We start from the raw sequence: 18,506 nt of genomic DNA on the forward strand, positions 1-18,506 counted from the left end.
TTCTGAAGAAATGAACAGAAATAAGAATCTGGGAGAAGTGGTTCTGTGATGTGATTACATTTTGTTAATTTGCATTTTTTTGCATTTGCTTTCACAGATCACTTGTTTTTCATATACGACTGTGTATTACATGTTATTCATTTTCATTTTCCCCTTTTAAAGACATCTCATTTCCTGGTAATGTAATCCAGCAAACATAATATCATTAATGTCATAAATACAAATAAAAGTGCTGCAGCTAATCATTTCCTAACACTGCAGTACACATGCTACGGGTCTGTTAAAATGAAAAAGAAACCCTTCTATATACAGTATTCTTTTTCTCCTGCATTGTGAGATTGTGCATAAGAAGCACAAATTGTTTTATGTCTTCAAATAAATAATAATGATAACAGAAATTATTCAATAAACAGCAGAGGAATTCAAGCTGCTGCGTATAGAACTATAACACATTTTAATGGCAAAACTAAAACCGTTGTTTATGCCTACCTTGCCTTCCTTCATCATTGGTGAAAAGCCCGGGGTCACTGCTGCACACACTGCTGGTTTCACTGCAATAAAAGAGAGAAGTTCATTTTAGTATCTGAAACTGATGATAAATTAGTGGAGAAACAGTGTTTTCCAACATATTTACTGAGGAATTCATGGAGAACAAAGCATTTCCCGCAAACATCTTTTGACATCACATATTTATAAGAATTATGAAAATATGCAGAGTTGGAGGTCAAGTGGAATCAGACCAAAGCAAACACACAAGGTCCTTCTCCACTCACGTCTGCTCTGCAGATTACAAACACAAAGACGTCGGGGAGGGGCAGGTACAGATGCGGATCGAAGCTCGTGAGTGACATGCCCAATCTAATTGAATATCCCCCCCCTGTCAGCTCCAATCTAATCTGCCCAGCCTTTTCGGAGAATGACAGGAATGCACCAGATTTCTCCCTCCTGCTCCTCCCGTCTGCTTGCTCGGCAGCCAGAGAACGAACCTCAGGCTTCCACTCCAACAACTGGACAGCATCTGCTCTGAAGGCTGCTCTGGCCTGGAGCACCAGCCCACATCACTGATCCCCATCCCCAATCACAGTCCCCCACTTTGGGAACAGATTTCAGTCCCACCTCAGGCTTCTTGTGCTGAGCACTGGTGTGGCAGCACCAGGCTGTAGCAAGTCATAATGCATCATAACAAATGTGGCTCTGTGAGAACAACGTATACTACAGTTAGCTAATTTGGGAATGGATCTGAGAAGGCTTATGGACCAAAAGTAGCTAGAGAAATACATATCTTAATGCACAACTATATGGACAAAAGTTATGGGAGCTTTTATGACATCCAATTCTAAATTCATAGACATTAGTGTGGAGTCGCTCCCCCTTTGCAGCTCTAACAGCAGGTGTGGAGCTCTGCAGTTATTAAGCACAGTGTTTGTCGGAGACTATCATGCCCTATGCTTCTCAGGACTCTGAGACCCTGTTCTATAATGTTATATGATCTGACACTTTTTGACAGAGTTCCTAAATGCTTCCACTTTTTTAATAATAACTTTAACTCACAGCTGATTGTGAAATATCTAGAAAGAAAGAAATGCTCCTATATGCCACCTACATTCAATTATTACGAGTGTGTCCCAAAACTGAGTATTATCTTCATCAGTAATAAAAACAGTAAATATTTTGTGTGTATATTTTTGTACTATGCATTTAAAAAAGGTGCTAAAAATCAAATAAAAAAATGTAACAGACCTGTGAGTATGAAGGAATTGGTACAGAAAATATAAAACTATGTTAAAACTTTAAAATGTTGTTCACACATACATACATATCAGAGACAGAGATTAAGCCCAGTAATGGACCATGTTTTCTTGTGAATGGAAAACTTTCCATTCAAAATGTTGCATACTGCAGAATTAAGCTTAATCACTGTCCAGAAAAAAAAATACTGTTTATTACCAAAAGTATTCGCTGACCCATCCAAATCAATGACCTCAGTTTCTGATCACTTCCATGGCTGTGGTATATTACACCAAGCACCTAGGCATGCAGACAGCTTCTACAGACAAAAGTGAAAGAATGGGAAGCACAGTAAATTTTAGCGTGGTACTGTGATAGGATGTAGCACCTATGCAACAAGTCCAATTGTGAAATTTCCCCACAACAAAATATTCCACAGCCAACTGTCAGTGATATTATAACACAGTGGAAGCGACTGGAAACGACAGCGACTCTGTGCTCTGTTAGTGTAAAATAACAGATCGGGGTCAGCGGATGCTGAGAAGCATAGTGCACAGAGGAACCAACTTTCTGCAGAGTCACTACTTCACTACACACCTCCAAACTTCATGCGGTCTTCAGATTAGTTTAAGAACAGTAGAGTGTAGAGAGCTTTATGGAATGGGTTTCCATGGCCAAGCAGCTCCATCCAAGCCAGTTAATCAGTTAAACCAATGATTTAGTAACTCAAACAATATATCATTCAGAAAAAATCATCAGTCATGACCCAACTTTTACACCTGCTCCAGCAAAACTGTAAATATATTTGTAGAATATCTGGAGCATGCTTGTTATAATTGGTTTGCTTTATTGCCAAACAATTTCTTGATGTTATATATTATCATAAATAATAATTTGCTCTTGTCTTCTAATTACGCAATATGAGATATACCATGATACAGGGGTATCGTTTCAATGTGCTGTGGTATATTGCAACAATATATGCAGGGCAATATAGTGTTTTTTATTATAAAATAAAAAAAATCATAGCAATAAAAACATAGAATTATATTTATTAGACTGGAGTTTAGAAATGTTCATTCTTGTTATATAATCAGAGCAGTGGAATCTGAAGTTTGAAGACAACACTGCTATCTTAATAATTTTTATATTTACATTAATCTTTACTTAATGTTTTTTAAAAATCAATACAGTACAGCAAAATGGATTTATAGCAATATTTCCTTACACCCCTACAGTAACAGCTTAATTATCTTGAAACGTGTATCCTGACACCCGGAAACTCATGGCAATGATGTCTTCACACTGCACGTCATCTGATCATCGAAGATGTAGTTTTTAACGGTAGGCGTTCCCCAAGTGTGCAGCAGCGAGGACTGACAGTCCTGTCTGCTCTGCAGTTTGCCTCGTGGTAATCAGAGTTGACCTTGACCGTGAAGAGAGAGGTTGGTGGGGTCAGACACTCGCTGATGCAGGACTTCGCCATATTGGGCGACGCACAGCCCGGTCTGCCGGCCCACCATGCATCACTCTAAGCAGATGGCCTCTGCGGTGCCGCACCCTCGTACACCCTGGAAACAGATGCGGGAGGGGGTCGCGGTCTCAAGGGACCGAGGCGGGCTTAGCCCAGCACTCACGGATAAATACACACATATGCACGGCCACAAGCACATGCTCCTCAGCTGTCTGCTGGCCTCTGGAAGTGAGGAAGTGGAAGTGCGCATCTGGAGCTTTAGAGGGGCCCTTATGTGTCAGCAGAAGGAAGACGGCTACCGCTCCTCCCGGCGATGCAGGATTCATAATGAACGTTAATCGCCCTGTAAAACAGCAGCGTGGACAACCACTGCCTTATGCCTACTCCCTGCGCCGCACCTGGCAGCAACTGTGCTGGTGTGGTAACACCCAGAAACACTTAAGGAATTACAGAAGGCCTTTCATTTAATCATGACATTTATAGCTCCTTATGGGGAAATGAAGAGACAGAGGCTTTGCGTTATACAAATAGAAGTTCTCAAATTGTTCTTGATTAAGATGGTTGGACTTTAATTACATTAAATCCAAGCATCCATGTCAAGATTTACTAATTACTTACAGTACTATAGAATATTTGTATGATGAGGAGGTTCTTTAAAAACAAAATGAATCTTAGCATATATTGCAAAAATATAGTTCTTTAACCCTTTAAACTGTATGTACACAGTGTGGACAGTGCTGTGAAAAGTACTTGCCCCCTCCAGATTAGACTACAGGAACCTTATCAATCCCCAACAAATAATTATTTAAGGATTCAAGTTCTGCAACATGCAAACTTTCCCATTAAAAATCAAAACTACCCCTTCATTATTCAAAAGAATTATTAAATTTACTGTATATGATGAAGAGATTAAGGTGAGATGCAGCCAGCTCTGTCAGAACAAAAACATAGCCTGTATAAAAGCAATGTAGTAACTGCAAAGCTCATCAAGCAAACCATGCCTACATTTAAAAAGAAATCCAGTTCAACTGCAAGAAAAAAAATCTTTTGACATACTTCAGTTGAGAAAGGTTGTAACATTTGGACAACTCAAGCACTGTTATGGTCTAAAACCACCAACACTGTCCCTTCACAGAAGAACCATCCTACAATCATTCAAACAGGGTGGTGGTTGTGTGATAGTGTGGGAATGTTCTGATTTTTTTGTTTTGTATCAAAAAATAAGCTGATTTTTAGGTTTGCTCATCTGCCGTAATAAGACACTGAAATATGAGGTTATGCATCAAGACAATGTAGATTCCAAAATAGAAAAGGAAATCTATATCTGGTTGCATGAAAACATTTTGGAGTGGCATCCTAATAGTACTGCAGTGGCAGGACCTCCAATCTGCAGAATATGCTCAAAAACCTACCAAATCTAAATCTAGCAGTTTACTCATAAGAGAGGTTTGATATTTAATTATAGGAAATGTTGGTTAGAGCTGCTACTAAGGGATTGATTGATCATGTCATTTATTTTAGGTGATTTACAAGTTGTATAACATAAAATTTGAAAACTAAATAATGTTATAAAAATGATTAGAACACAGTTGAAGCTGTTCTACAGCGCAATGCTGGTGCTAATAGGTTCATGCTTCATCAGCTCCAGAGTCCTATTCTATTGACACCAGTTTACACACTGACACAGGAATTAGACAGACTGTGTGTCTGAATTTGCACACTTGTGTCAGCAATGGCTGCAACATACAGTAGCTTTATGCACTCATTAGAAAGGGTGTTCACAAACATCTGAACATATAGTGTAGCTGCAATGTGGAGACAAGCATTCCATTCCTGCCTTTTCCACCAAAGACCAAATCGTTCACAATTTTTTTTTTGAAATAAAACCTGTGCAACACAGGGCTCACTTGCATCCTAGGTGGTCTAAGGGTTAACAAATATTTATAGAATATTAACATTAATCTAAATGTACCATCTTTATTTTAAGACTGCAATGCAAACTATCACATTTACTGATTCTATAAGTCACCTGATAGTTCAGTGTCGATTAGTGCTCATGCTTTTCCACTACACAAGATAGGGTTAACTGATTAAAAGCTCTTTTGTGTATGTACATGTTCCAGAACTGAGCAATAAACAATGAAATCAAACTATATCAGATACAAGCGCACTTAAGTGACAAAGGTATCTTGAGAAATCTAAGTGAAACCAAGCCTCTGTTGATGGGCTCGAATGTCAAGGGAGAAGAGGAACTGTGTTAAATTTGAAGAAGAATGATAGACGCAATATAAACAATTAATTAGCACCGCACATTAAGTATTAAACGATATTAAAGGTGTAATGTGATGTTGCCTTAGAGAGGCTTGCTGCCAATATGAAACTGTTTCCATTAAGTAGGACCTAATTAATGCCATGCATTATTGACACTAACATTTTTCTTTCGGCTTGTAGGAGTCTCCCTTCTCCCTCTAACATGACCTTCAGTGGGAGAACTTTCAAGCAAGTTTATCTGTCTCTGTCTTGCCTTGTGTTAAATAAAACCCTGCACCGAGATATACGAAGATGAATAATAAATGTTAAAGCACATTCACGCTGGCATTCCATTCATTCTAAACAACCATGGCTAAGCAAATCCGTATTCCGGCACACGGACGGCCCGATACCTCCCGATAGACACCTCCCCAGCAGCCTGCCCTGGGCAAGCTAATATCACTCTCTTCTTGTGCCATTGTCTACATACATTCTGAGCAGTCAAGCCCAAAACACACTTCCAAGACAGGGTGTAATCATTAGGACATATAATCCCACCCTCCTGAGACCAGTAGGCCTAGTAGGCCAGTTTGGGGTAAGATTACTGAGCAATGAAGAGTCATTGAGCTCGGGCTTATTCCACACTCCAGAACAAAGACGACTGACAAAAAACCAGGGGAGTGTCTAGCTGATAACAAGGAGCCCCATTCCAACACCATGCCCTCTTCCATAAGTGTCTGATTAAAAGGGTCTTCCATCCTCCCTTAGCTTGGGTAATTGGATTAGTCTCAGGGATTTATGGAAACGAACTTGGGCAAGTCAGGATACAATCCCGAAACTCCTCGTCTACTTTACCAAATCAAAATTGCCAAAGTAATGACGAGTGGAAGCAGCTTCAGCGAACAGAAGCTCAGAGAAGGCAAGCTACCCATCCCATTTCTAACACTTCAGCTTACAGTGAAGACTAAAAAACATTGTAATTTGGCGGCTGACAACATAGGACCTTTTTCCACATTTGACTGCAAGACGCTTTATATTCACCCTTAAATAAATACGTTTAAAAAAAACAAGAAATATTTTGTGAATGTGAATTTATTTGCTTTAAAAAAGGTTGTGTGAACCAGAGATGCACCAAAACAAACATTTCTGGCTGAAACCGAACAAAATAAAACAGTTGGCTAAAGGCCAAGCACAGTTTTTTTAAATCATTGCAAAAAATATAGAGCGGAACTGTATTTATTTCTGCATTTAAAAAAACATCCAGTATAAATGATTCAGTTTATTAACTTATTTGGCTATACATTGCAAGTGCTCATGAAACAGAAAAAGATGACTGAATTTGAGAAACTATGGTGTTGTTGATACTGGAGAGCAGCACACAAAGTCTAGGTCTAGCTAGTTATTGGAATATGGGTTTTTGTTCTTATTACTGAATGGGGCACAGTATTGGGCAGCCAATCAGAACAGACGACACTGAGATACTGTATGTCACTTAATCTATATGGTACAGTAGCTAGGTAAATTCTATAGGATAAACATAGCTTGGATAAATTGTTGTTTAAAATAAATTACAACCACACTTAGTAAAAAAAATAAAAAAATAAAAAAAAACCGTGCACAAATTAAATATACCTGAGCCACTGCTGTTAAATAGTGTCTAATTACAACCAGATTTTGTCTCTCTAGAAAACTGTGTTTATGTATTTACCTGCCTGCAAAAAGGCAACAAGGTTTATGATCCCTGTTCTAACTGGTAAACAGCAATGTTTATCTTAATAACAACAATCTATCATCATTTATCATACCCAAGTGAGCTGAAACAGGATCCAAGAAAGCTGATTTGTGGTCAGCTGGTTATTCTACATAGGGCCAAGGTTGTTCATGGCCTGAGCCCCAGCACTGTTGGGTGTGTGTGCCCACAGGTGAGGCCTCCCAGCCAGGCCAGACTGAGCACCAGGTGGTGTGCCATCCATCAGGCCCAGTTCAGGTCTAATCAAGGATGGGCAGCCCAGCTGGAGCTGCCAACAGCTGCTTCGCGCACACTTGGATTGGCTTAAGGAAAGTCTGGACACTGTCTGTGCGCGAGGGCCGAGAGGGGAGATGGGGTGTACCTCTCGCACGCCGCATGCTCAGAATTAACATCTGGCCTCGCAGTGTGTGTGTGTGTGTGTAGCATGACCCTAAGGGGAGAGCTGTTATGAGCATTTCAGAATGCATTTACTATCCTGCTTAACCTCAGTCCTGTGACTTTCAAAACATCCAGTCCTGTCCTCCTCCAATCCAGATCTCGTAACAGGAGTTGGGTAGCGGAGTCCGCAGCTCCTTCTTTAAGCATGATTAAACTTTAAATGCTAACCTCTCCAAACCTCTCCACGCTAAGCTACCCTCTGCATCACTCCCACCATCCAATCCCAGCTCACAGCCGTCAGGCACGAGGGGCAGAAGTGTAAGTGAGAAATGATTGACAGGGCGACACAGTGTTCCCATTTATTTCTTCTCTGGAGCTGTTTTCCGTCAGGAGGGGTATTGATTTTTCCATAAAATAAGAAAACAAGCACCGTCAAGAGGCCACGCGGGGTCAGCGCAAATTAAAGCAGAAGATGTAAAGCCGGCTGTCGCCCCATTATTGGTCGCCAGCGCCGATGCCTCACTCTCTCCTTTAAACCAACCCACAGATAATTAGATCATCATGGAGCTGAGGAAAGGTTGGGGACAGGATGCAGTGGGGGGAGTGGGGAGCTGGGGTGTATGGGAGAGCAGCTGAAAGAAGACGGGCAGAATAGCTGACTGTACACTTACAAATAAGGGTGCTGCAAAAGGTTCTTTGAATAATGCAGTCATAGAACCATTTTGGGTTTCAGTAATAATGAGTATATGAGTGTAAAGAATCTTTTAATGGCTTACAGAACCTTCTCTTTATGTTTCTTATCAAGGTTCCTTTCCAATTTTTTATGACTCTTCATATGATCTCAAAACCATTGCAAAAATACTGTTTTGGAACCAAAAGTGTTTCTTCTATGGCACTGCTCAAAGAACCTTTTAAAGAACCTTTACGATACTGTATATATATATTTAGTATTGATTTTTAATTATTATTTTATGTAAAGATTGGCGGCAAACAGTGGTTCATTTTGTGTTGTGTTTAAACCCAGCAGTGTTTTTTATGTAAACAATCACAATATATAGCCCTACTTACAGTACTTCTAAATAAATATGAATATATACACACATTATAATGGCAAGTTCTTGCAAATAAACAGCCTTTCTGTACAGTGAAATATGCTATTTACATTTAGATCAGAATATTATGACCATGTTCTTGTTTATACTCTCATTGTCCATTTTTTTGCTGCACTGACCAAACAGAAGCACTTACAAATTTTATAATTAAAGACTGTAGTCCTGTTTCTGTGGATCTGCTTAGGTAATAGAGTCTTTAAAATCTCCAAAAGCACTATTATCTGATTCACTCATGCCAGCGTAACACACACTATTCCCCAGCCTCACCACCATGTCAGTGTCACTGCAGTGCTTAAATTCACCCACCACCCAAATCTAATCTGTGGCGTCATGACCATTGAAGAACAGGATGAAATGTGGACAATAAAGTATGCAAAGAAATAGAAGGACAAGTCACAATGAAAAAAGTCACAATTGTGCTCCTATATGGTTAGTGGAGCTGATATAATGGAAAATTAGTGTAATAACAAGGATTTTGTCATATTATGATTAGACTTTGTACATACTGTACAAATAAGTCTTGTCCTTAAATAATTCATATTTAATTTAGATGTAAAGACTTAAATTGTGCCTAAATGCTGCACCCTATTCATTTCCCGAACAATTTTCCAAACAGATATAGGTTAAAATTCATTAGATAAATTATGTTATCCACATATCTCATATTGACCGCTGCTCCTTCAGTGACAGAGTGAATATTACCCATCTTTGTTTCTAATGAATGAGTGTTAGTTAAGTAAACTGCAGGGCTCCACTGACACAGAGGTAATTCACTCCCTGAAAAGTGAGTCAATGTCACTTTTCAGACATTTGTGTGACACATACCATTTGTGGCAGAGAGAGAGAGCTGCTCTACTGCTGCTGGGAGGCGGGAGACTTCAGCACACCTTTAATTAACTGGAATTCTATTGAACTTCATTTCCCACAGATCAATACAGCACCAAACCTCCTATTTGTAATTTTGGACTAGAGACATCATAACCTAATTGTAGCCTTGAGGCAACAAGCAACACTAAATCTTATCTGCCTATCACCATAGTAACGTTAAGGGCTAAACTGCCACATAGCATTCATTTTTAATAGCAGTTCAATAGATGAATTAGTGCCTATATATGAATCATGGTACAGTGAGATTAAGATCAGCTAGTAGATCGCTTTAAATACCTTTACTTTTATAGGGTCTGTACCAGCTTAACTACAATACGGGATATAGAACAAAAGCATTACAATTATGCTGTTAGCTGTATTCATTAACAGCTAGTGCTACAAAACTTATAGCAAAGAGAGCCAATATATGGCAGTTTTAAGTTCATTTTTTTACACTTCCCAATAAATGAAACAAATTAAAGTGTTCAGCATCTCTCATCACACTTGGTATCAGTTTACTCAGTTTATTATCTCTTTACAAACTGGCTGTTTTCTAGCTGAAAGATACAAAATGTACAGTTCTAGGATAGTATTGTTAGATGAGCAACTTACAGCCTAGCACTGTTTGTTTACCAAAAGAGTATCTTTCTTTGCGTTAATCGCCTATTTTATATTATGTACTAATATAAAAATCAGACGGTGCTTGAAGTCCTACGTGTATTGAGGAGCAGTGCAGAAACTGACCCACATCAGGCTTAATGTTATATTGCCAATGTACTTAAAAGTAGGCTAGTTTATTCTACTTACCACCTCTCTACTCCCTGTCTTCCTTATTGTCGCACTCTCTGTATCCCTTGTTTTAATGTTTACAAAGTTTTGCAATTGCATTTTTATGATGTTTAACAGAATTCTGAAATAGCAAAGGCAATCATTTTATTAAGTGGAATAATATGCACAATAAAACACTTGAAACACTAAAAGTTTTCAAGTGTTTAACTGTCAAATTACAGTACATTTACAGTCCAATGAACTGTTTAATCACATAACATATAGTGGACAGTGTAAATAAATCAGGAAAAAACATTTTACTGTTAATTTAAATTTAATTTTAATAAAATTTCAGGTGTTTAAATGTAATGGTTAAATGAAAGAAATAAGCAGAAATACCATTCTGACATGTTTTCGTCCGATGCCTCCCTCTGCTCCTTGGCCTGGCGCAGAATCTTGTCCTTCCAGCAGTCTGCAGACAGGCCTCCCACTCCGGCCACAACAGAGCCTCCATCCTGCCCCGGCCAGGCCCCGGGGCGCTTTTTCAGTCGGCCTAACCTTTGCTTCTTATACGACCTCTGATGGTGGTGGTGATGGTGATGATGATGGGTTTGTTCACCCCGTTCCAACCCAGACACTCTCAGCTTCTGCTGCAGGCTCACGGTCACATCTGAGGTCATGCGTTTGACCTTACGGCGCCTGCGCAGCGGCCTTCCCGGAGTGTTCTCTGTGAAAGAGTCCGACTCTGGCCAGGAGTGCTGCCTGGCCCTAAAAGACACTGATGCTGAGGACCAGCGCTTTGCTATGACAGTGTCATCTGAATCACTGTAGTTAGCAGGCACCACACCTGCTGCTGATATGGCCACAGTGGCTGCAGCACCCTGCCTGTGGTCCCTGGTGAAGGCCTCGTCCAGGCTGGACTCGGACGGCTCGCTGAGGCAGCGTCCGTGCACCGGCCCGTGGAGGGAGAAGTCACAGCGTCGCTTGCGCCCCCTTCGTCTGCGGACCTGCCGCCGATGCTGCAGCGGGCTCAGCACCATCTCCTCCCACAGCTCATCCAGCTTGGCCTGCTCCGACGTCTGCTCCAGTGCCGACACCAGGTCCTGCACCAGCTCCTCCATATCAGCAATTCTGCCATCCAAACACAACAACGAGGTTTAAATGCAGAACTTACATTTTATTTAAAAATATGTTTTTATAAGTTTTTCATTGCAGACACAACATACAGAATAACTGCCAAATTCACTTATGTCAAAAAGTCACAAATGGAAAAATATTAGAAAACTATTACAAATTCATAAAAACATTGCAGCGAGTGGTATTACTACTACACAGTACAATCTAATACAAACCCTTTTATAAAACACTACTAAGCAGTGGGGCAATCTGTTTTGGGCAATATGACAGGATCTAAATTGACCTTTAGTCTATTTTTATACTCTTTCCATTAAAATCGTGTTTTATGTTACACTGATAGGTACATGTAATATCTTATTGTGTAGAGTGTTGTGTCTGCATAGCAGGAAAACCCATGTTTGCTATCAGTTGGGCTACACTAAACCAACCTCTGCACCCTACATCATGAGTGCGCTTTTCTATGCGTTTTGTGGCCATTGTGATTACTTAAACAACACTAATCAGAGTATATTGAATTCAATTAAAAGTTTAGTTTAAAATTATCTATACAATGTTTTTCACAACAGATATATTCCAAATACTTAAATACTGTAGCAAATTACATCTACTTCTTTACTTTCCACTACAAAATGTATATTATTTTATGCCATACTGCATGCCCTATACAGTAAATACTCAGCCTCAACATAGGATATTTTCTATTCGTACTGAGCAAAATGCATCTGTTGGAAAACTATTCACTAGTGGTATGCCATATTGTGTCATACGCAATATGTTAATAGATAATATTGATAATAGAAGTATTGTCTTTTCAACTAATATTTTTAAATACGTTTTGAATCAAGATTGTTTCTGGATGGTTCTACTGCTCGAATGTATGATAAACTATCCTCTTAAACCCTTGCTTATTTTAAATAGCCATATGCATAGTCATATGCATCTGTGATTCATACATTTTTTGAAAAAATATATTATTTTAGGTAGGGGTGGGCAATATTATATCGTATACAATATATCGTGACACAGAAATATCATGATATTAAAAATCCATATCGTGATAATAGGGCTGCTTTGTCTTAAAATTAGTCTATTATTTACTGGGAAGCTTTAGGTGTATTTATTGTATAATTGTTTTAGTTTGCAGTTTATATGCATGCACTAAATATCCTGTAATATTATTTGCTGCATTATATTATTTTATGCTATATTATTATATCATTTTGCCACATTATGATTATTCTGTTATACTATTATACTATATTCCTGAAATGAATGAATTATTTTAGTTTTCCTATATCGCCAAGTATATCGTTATCGCAAAAATACCCTGAAATATCGTGATATTATTTTAGAGCCATATCACCCACCCCTAGTACTGAGCAAAATGCATCTGTTGTAAAACTATTCACTAGAGGTATGCCATATTGTGTCATAGACAATTAAGACATTAAGACATAGTAAAAAATATAATTTCAAAAACCATTAAGTCGATAATAGAAGTATTGTCTTTTCAACTTATATTTTTTTTAATACGTTTTGAATCAAGATTGTTTCTGGTTGGTTCTACTGCTCGAATGTATGATAAACTATCCTCTTAAACTATTGCTTATTTTAAATAGCTATAATAATTGTCATATGCGTCTGTGTTTTGTAACAATTTTGAAAAAATGTATTATTTTAGGAAGGTGTCTAAGAATTATTATTTTGTTGCAGTAGAATATTTTTAAATCAATAAAACATTTTTAGTGTTTCGTCATATTGCCAAGACTGTAGTTATTACTGCAAAAATATAACCAAAATGATGGTGATATTACACTGCCTGGCCAAAAAAAGTCAGAAAAGCTTTAATTGTGAAAGGTCTGAGATTGGTGGTTGTTGTGGCTGTGGTGCACTGTGGTCTCAGGGCTGTGTCCACCCACTGCTATACTGACTGACTGCACTGCACTCAACACGCACTGCTGCTGACGTGAGGTGACGTCAGGGACCCTCAATGAGAGACCAAAACAATGCGGGCGCATTTGAGGATTACATAACACGGATGTCCTTCGAGACAAATGGCTTAAAAACGCCGCAGACCTCTAGTACCTCATTTACAACACCGCCTAATACTCCACCACTATCAGTGCACGGGCAATACACACTATAAACACTGTATAAACACAGTATAACACGCGGTTATAACACAGTATAACACAGCAGAGACGCGCTAGTTATCTCTCAGCTGTTCTCAACACAAGACAAAGCAGCAGCCCGGAGTCACACAGAACACTGTACCGCAGCACATATATACACAACATATATACATTACATATACACAATACACTTCTACAGCAGCCAGGCTGTATTTAATACGACACACAGCGCGGTGATAACGCTGTCACTATCACTAAACCTGCACACACAGCGAGTCAGACAGTGAGTAAAGTCAGCCGGCAGTATGAGCTGCAGTGTGTAACGCCCAGCAGAAGCCGTGTATAACGTGTATAAACCCTGTATAAAGAGTGTAAAGTGGTTTAAATGGGCTGATATCGCTGATTAAGCTCCTCTCACTCACCAGCTGCAGAACCTGCTGTTGTGTTTTCACAGCTGAAGACGGGGGAAGGACTTCCGCCCCGCGCATGGCGTCACTTCCGCCACCTCTCCAGGCAAAGCTGATTCTGCTAATCCAAATTAAAATATATATATATTTTATATTTATATTTATATCATATTTAATATTTAATTTTATGTTTTTATCAATAATAGCATTTCGAAGCTGCTAAATGAATAAAATAGGGGGAAACATATGTATATGGATTTTGTAAGTTTGCCCATTGACAAAGACCTGAATGGTCTATAATTTTAAGGATTGAAAAAGGTTGAATTTAACAGTGAGAGATAAAATATAAAAAAATAAAATCCATAAAGTCACATTGTATAAATTATATAAATTAAACGTACTGAGAGCTAGTTTCATCGTAGCAAGTGCACTATTTTATTTCTACTTTCTTACCATAATGGATGGATTAAAACATAACTCTAATAGGGCTATTTACTGTATACCAACTCTTCACAACACACCTGATGCTCTCAAACACATAAAGAGGGCAAGAAATAAAAAATAACTCCTAAACAGTTCAGCATGGCACCATTATTAGTCTGCAAAAAATGGTAATGAATAATATATATTTAGATATATTAATGTTAAAGGACTTAATTTAGAGGCTAAATTTGACAATCCATTTCCAGAATTGAATCAATTGTTCCCTTTAAATAATAAAGTATTTAAATAAATGCTCCCTCAATTTAACATAACTAATTACATTACATAATTAATGCAATACATAACTAATAAACTGTTACTAAAATTGTTACTAAACTGTAAAATCCTTCATTATTTATGTTTCCTTTTTTCAAAAATAATATTACATTTAAAGTAGCTGCTAAAAGAACCACATTGTTTCTATTAAGTCTATTTACAATGCTATTATTTTGGTGCAAATGGGGTATCAAAGGGGTCACTGAGTGGTCCAAAAAGGACAGGCTTTTTTACATGCATTTTACAAGCAGAGAGAAACAGACATCTGAACTGAGAGAAGCGTGTGGACAGATGTGGTAGAGTAATATTTGCAGTACTTTACGTCAATATGACTAAGGTTATACCAAAAATTTTAATGACAAGTGTTTTTGTTAAATAAATGCACATAAATGTCATACATGAAAAAAAAATGCTAGACAAATTAGCACATGTCCTTTAAACAAGTAAAATTAAAGAAAAGAAAAGTACAGAAACAAAAATTACAGACAGCAATCACTTTTTTCCAATGTATTTTGTCAGTTGATAGTTCTAGTTCTAATATTTTAGTCAGTAGGGAGTTCTAGTTAACACAGAGCAGTGTTAAACTCTTTTTAGAAAAAAAAAGAAAATAAATTAGCTGCAGTGCACATACACTACTGATATTACTTTATTATTATTTTCTCAACACCTGTGTGTATAAATGAAGTGCTTAAAAAGTAATCCTGAATTTATGTAGTAATAATTACTACTTTTGCCATACATTCTTCACTTCCCTCCCATACACACACTAAAAAAAGGAAAGGGGGGTGAACTAAAAAAATAAGGGAAAAAGAAACTCAGTGAACAAGAGCACAAAGACCATTTAATCTCTCTCATCTTCCTCTTAATAACTGCAAATTTCCCCCTGGGCTCCTGGGAGAGGGCCTCAGTGAGCGGCTAAGCCCTTATCTGTCCCTTCCACATTTTGTGCTGCAGACCGGCTCCCTCAGTACCCAGCCCCCAGGCCTCCGCTCACCCAGGCCTGCGGGACACACAGGCTCAGGGGCCCTCATTGTTTCAGGAGAGCCAGAGCATCCAGGGAGAAGAGCGACTGAAACACCAGAGGGACTCCACCGCTGCTTCATTCAGCATCTGCCTTTTCACAGGCAAACATATCAGAATCAGATCCCTTTCAGGACTAATAATTAGCAATTTAGAAACCTTGCCCCCTCAGGATACGCAGTTTCAATTTAGCCTGTCAGGCCAGAGCCTGCGTCACACAGCATTTAGCATTCATTGTTTCTTCCACTTTGCTAATTTCTCATTAGTACATTGTTTGGGCAGGGACAGGTGATAGTTTTTTAATTCATCTACTTTGTAATTCCACTGTTCATTAAGGTCTGTACAAGAGATGCTTTTGTGCGAAGACTTCCCAGTGCACCTTTAAAGGGCTCTACGGAATTGATCAAGAAATTATTTATTCATTAATTCATTCATTCATTTCAGACTGATTAAAAAAAGAACTTTAGATCCGATATAATAACCAGCATAACCAGCACACAGCGAAACTGTGAAACTACTACTTTTACTAAAAATAAGACACATTAAAAACTTAATAAAAAAGGAAAGAAAGAAAAGTCTCCAGTGCTGCTGAACAGAACATATGAATCATTTGGACGTTACTTGCTCTTTGTCTCTAAAATGCTAAAGCTTCAACTGGAAATGTTGCATGCTATAAATTTGTCCACAAAAGCAGAGTTATGGTAGCATTTATTTCTGCAAAAATGAAGAGCATGACTGATAATTCTGCCTCTGACTCTACTTTTTGTAGATCTGTGCACTTTGCAGCAGTCATCAGTAAACCCAATTAGTAGGGGTGTGCTGAGATCACATTCCAGGAGATCTTGCAAGATTAAAACAGCACAATATTTCTTGTCAGGTGTTAAATGTGTCTCTTGAGACTTATACACAGGTAACCAAAACAAATGTTTGGTCATTTTGGGTGGCAAACAGCATTGCTGGTCTGCTTTTTACACAAACAAACACCTGCGTCTCTGTATCTGCTGACTTTAACACACTGTTCCTTGTTCCGTTAATTGTATGGTCCACCAAATCTTGTGTTTCCGCCCACACATTCTCTTAATAGTGGAAACTGCAGAGCGACCTGCAGTTTTGTATTTTGTGAGTTTCAGTCAGATAAAATATTTTCAATCATCTATTTCATCTTTGAAATTAATAAATATATATATAGTGTTAAAATCCTGTCTCGTTTTGTGCACCGTTCTACTGTGCAGCATTGCACTGCACATGAGTTGTGGGTGAGTCATAAGTCTAACTAAAACTCAATCAACAATTGTACAGTTTAAAAAATATATGTACCACCATTCATGAAGAGAACACCTTGTCAACTGTCAGACTGCACTGGTGGCTGTGAAAACGTTGAAGTTGAAATGAGGATGGCTCCTACAACAGAATAATAAAAGACCATTATCTGGCTCCAAAATGTGTTTAGTCCTAACACTGTAGGGTGCACAGACATTTGCACTGAATACATTAATGTTTGGTTTCAGCTGAGTTTTTATTATTTCTATGATATAAAAGGTTTTTTTTTTTATTTGAATAATTTGTGTTTTATACAGCTACAGTTTTCTCAATTAAAATAAATAACAAAATTTGCCATTTCACCAAAGATGCCCAAACTTTGACATTGGTTTCTGTTATATTTATAAATAATATATAATATTAAATACTATTAAATATCTTAAAATATACATTTTCCTATAAATAAATATCCCAGGAAAGGATTATGCATCATGCATGTGCAAAGTAATCAGAGTTTTAAACTGTTAAAAAAAAGTTATTTCAGGGAAAGTGTTTAAAAATCCATCCCACACATCTTACCTCAAGGGGCAAGAAAAACATTTACGGAGGATAACCAAGGCTCCATTGTTTCAAAAGACACAACTCAACTCATTCATTTGCACTCGATTATGTATCACAAAATATAATTGAATTCGCTCCACTCTCGAACATAAAATGAAAGCCGGTGATAATGCATATTGGTCCGCAAACCGAAATTTCGAGATTCTCATCAGAGTGAGGAAAATACGCCCCAGCTTAGAACAAAAGGGGAGCGTTTAGAAGCACTGAAAAGGCTGGGGTTGGAATAATGAATGAAGTCCGAGTAAGCTATCTTCCCCGGGCAGGGAGTCACTGGGGATGCCAACGCAGAGCCGGTGAAATGAACTACCTATCTGCACAGAGAGTGACTGCTCCATCCTATTTGATTTGGCTCTCCTATCATCTCTTAAGAAGATGTCAGCCTTGCTCCATCTATTGCTCCAAGCCTTTATCAAGGCTAAGACGTTCCCCAGCAAGAAGGGGGGGAGCTGCATTTCAATCCCTTTCAAGGCACAACACTAAAGAATAACTGTTATGCGATAAAAAGCCGGTTGTTAAATAGATCTGTCTATTTGTATGGTAATAATGATCGTTTTAAGAGCCACCGTGTCATGACTTGTGGAACAAGGGAGCATATTTGTATGCAGGTATTGTGTAGTATCGTGACTCTTTCAACGACCTTGCAAAACTTTTATACTGTAAAAAATGGAGCTGCTACCTCTGACTTGTTCCATTTTTTTTATTCCCGTTCCTCCACTGTTTGAACACATCACAATGCACTTTTTATACAGCTTCAGGTACGGATACAATATGTAGGGATGGTTGTACTTTTTGGGACGAGAGTTAGGGAGGAGGGGGGGGTGTAGGAGTATTTCATATAGCCTA

At 38.4% G+C, this 18,506-nt stretch overlaps 1 protein-coding gene across 2 annotated transcripts in view; it reads right to left on the reverse strand.

The window, feature by feature from the left end:
• LOC103030817 (G patch domain-containing protein 2-like) overlaps window positions 1–14,102 on the reverse strand; it is a 46,504-nt gene extending 32,402 nt beyond the window's left edge. For both annotated transcript variants that reach the window (XM_049463680.1, XM_007257332.4), the window contains exons 1-3: window positions 14,019–14,102; window positions 10,727–11,458; window positions 490–551 (exon numbers count right to left, since the gene is read on the reverse strand). In XM_049463680.1, the coding sequence (XP_049319637.1) occupies window positions 490–551; window positions 10,727–11,448 (784 nt within the window). In that variant the 5' untranslated portion in view covers window positions 11,449–11,458; window positions 14,019–14,102. The remainder of the gene's footprint in view (window positions 1–489; window positions 552–10,726; window positions 11,459–14,018) is intronic.
• Between the last annotated feature and the right edge of the window lie 4,404 nt (window positions 14,103–18,506).

Source organism: Astyanax mexicanus, chromosome 14, assembly GCF_023375975.1.
Source record: "Astyanax mexicanus isolate ESR-SI-001 chromosome 14, AstMex3_surface, whole genome shotgun sequence".
Lineage (NCBI taxonomy): Eukaryota > Metazoa > Chordata > Actinopteri > Characiformes > Acestrorhamphidae > Astyanax > Astyanax mexicanus.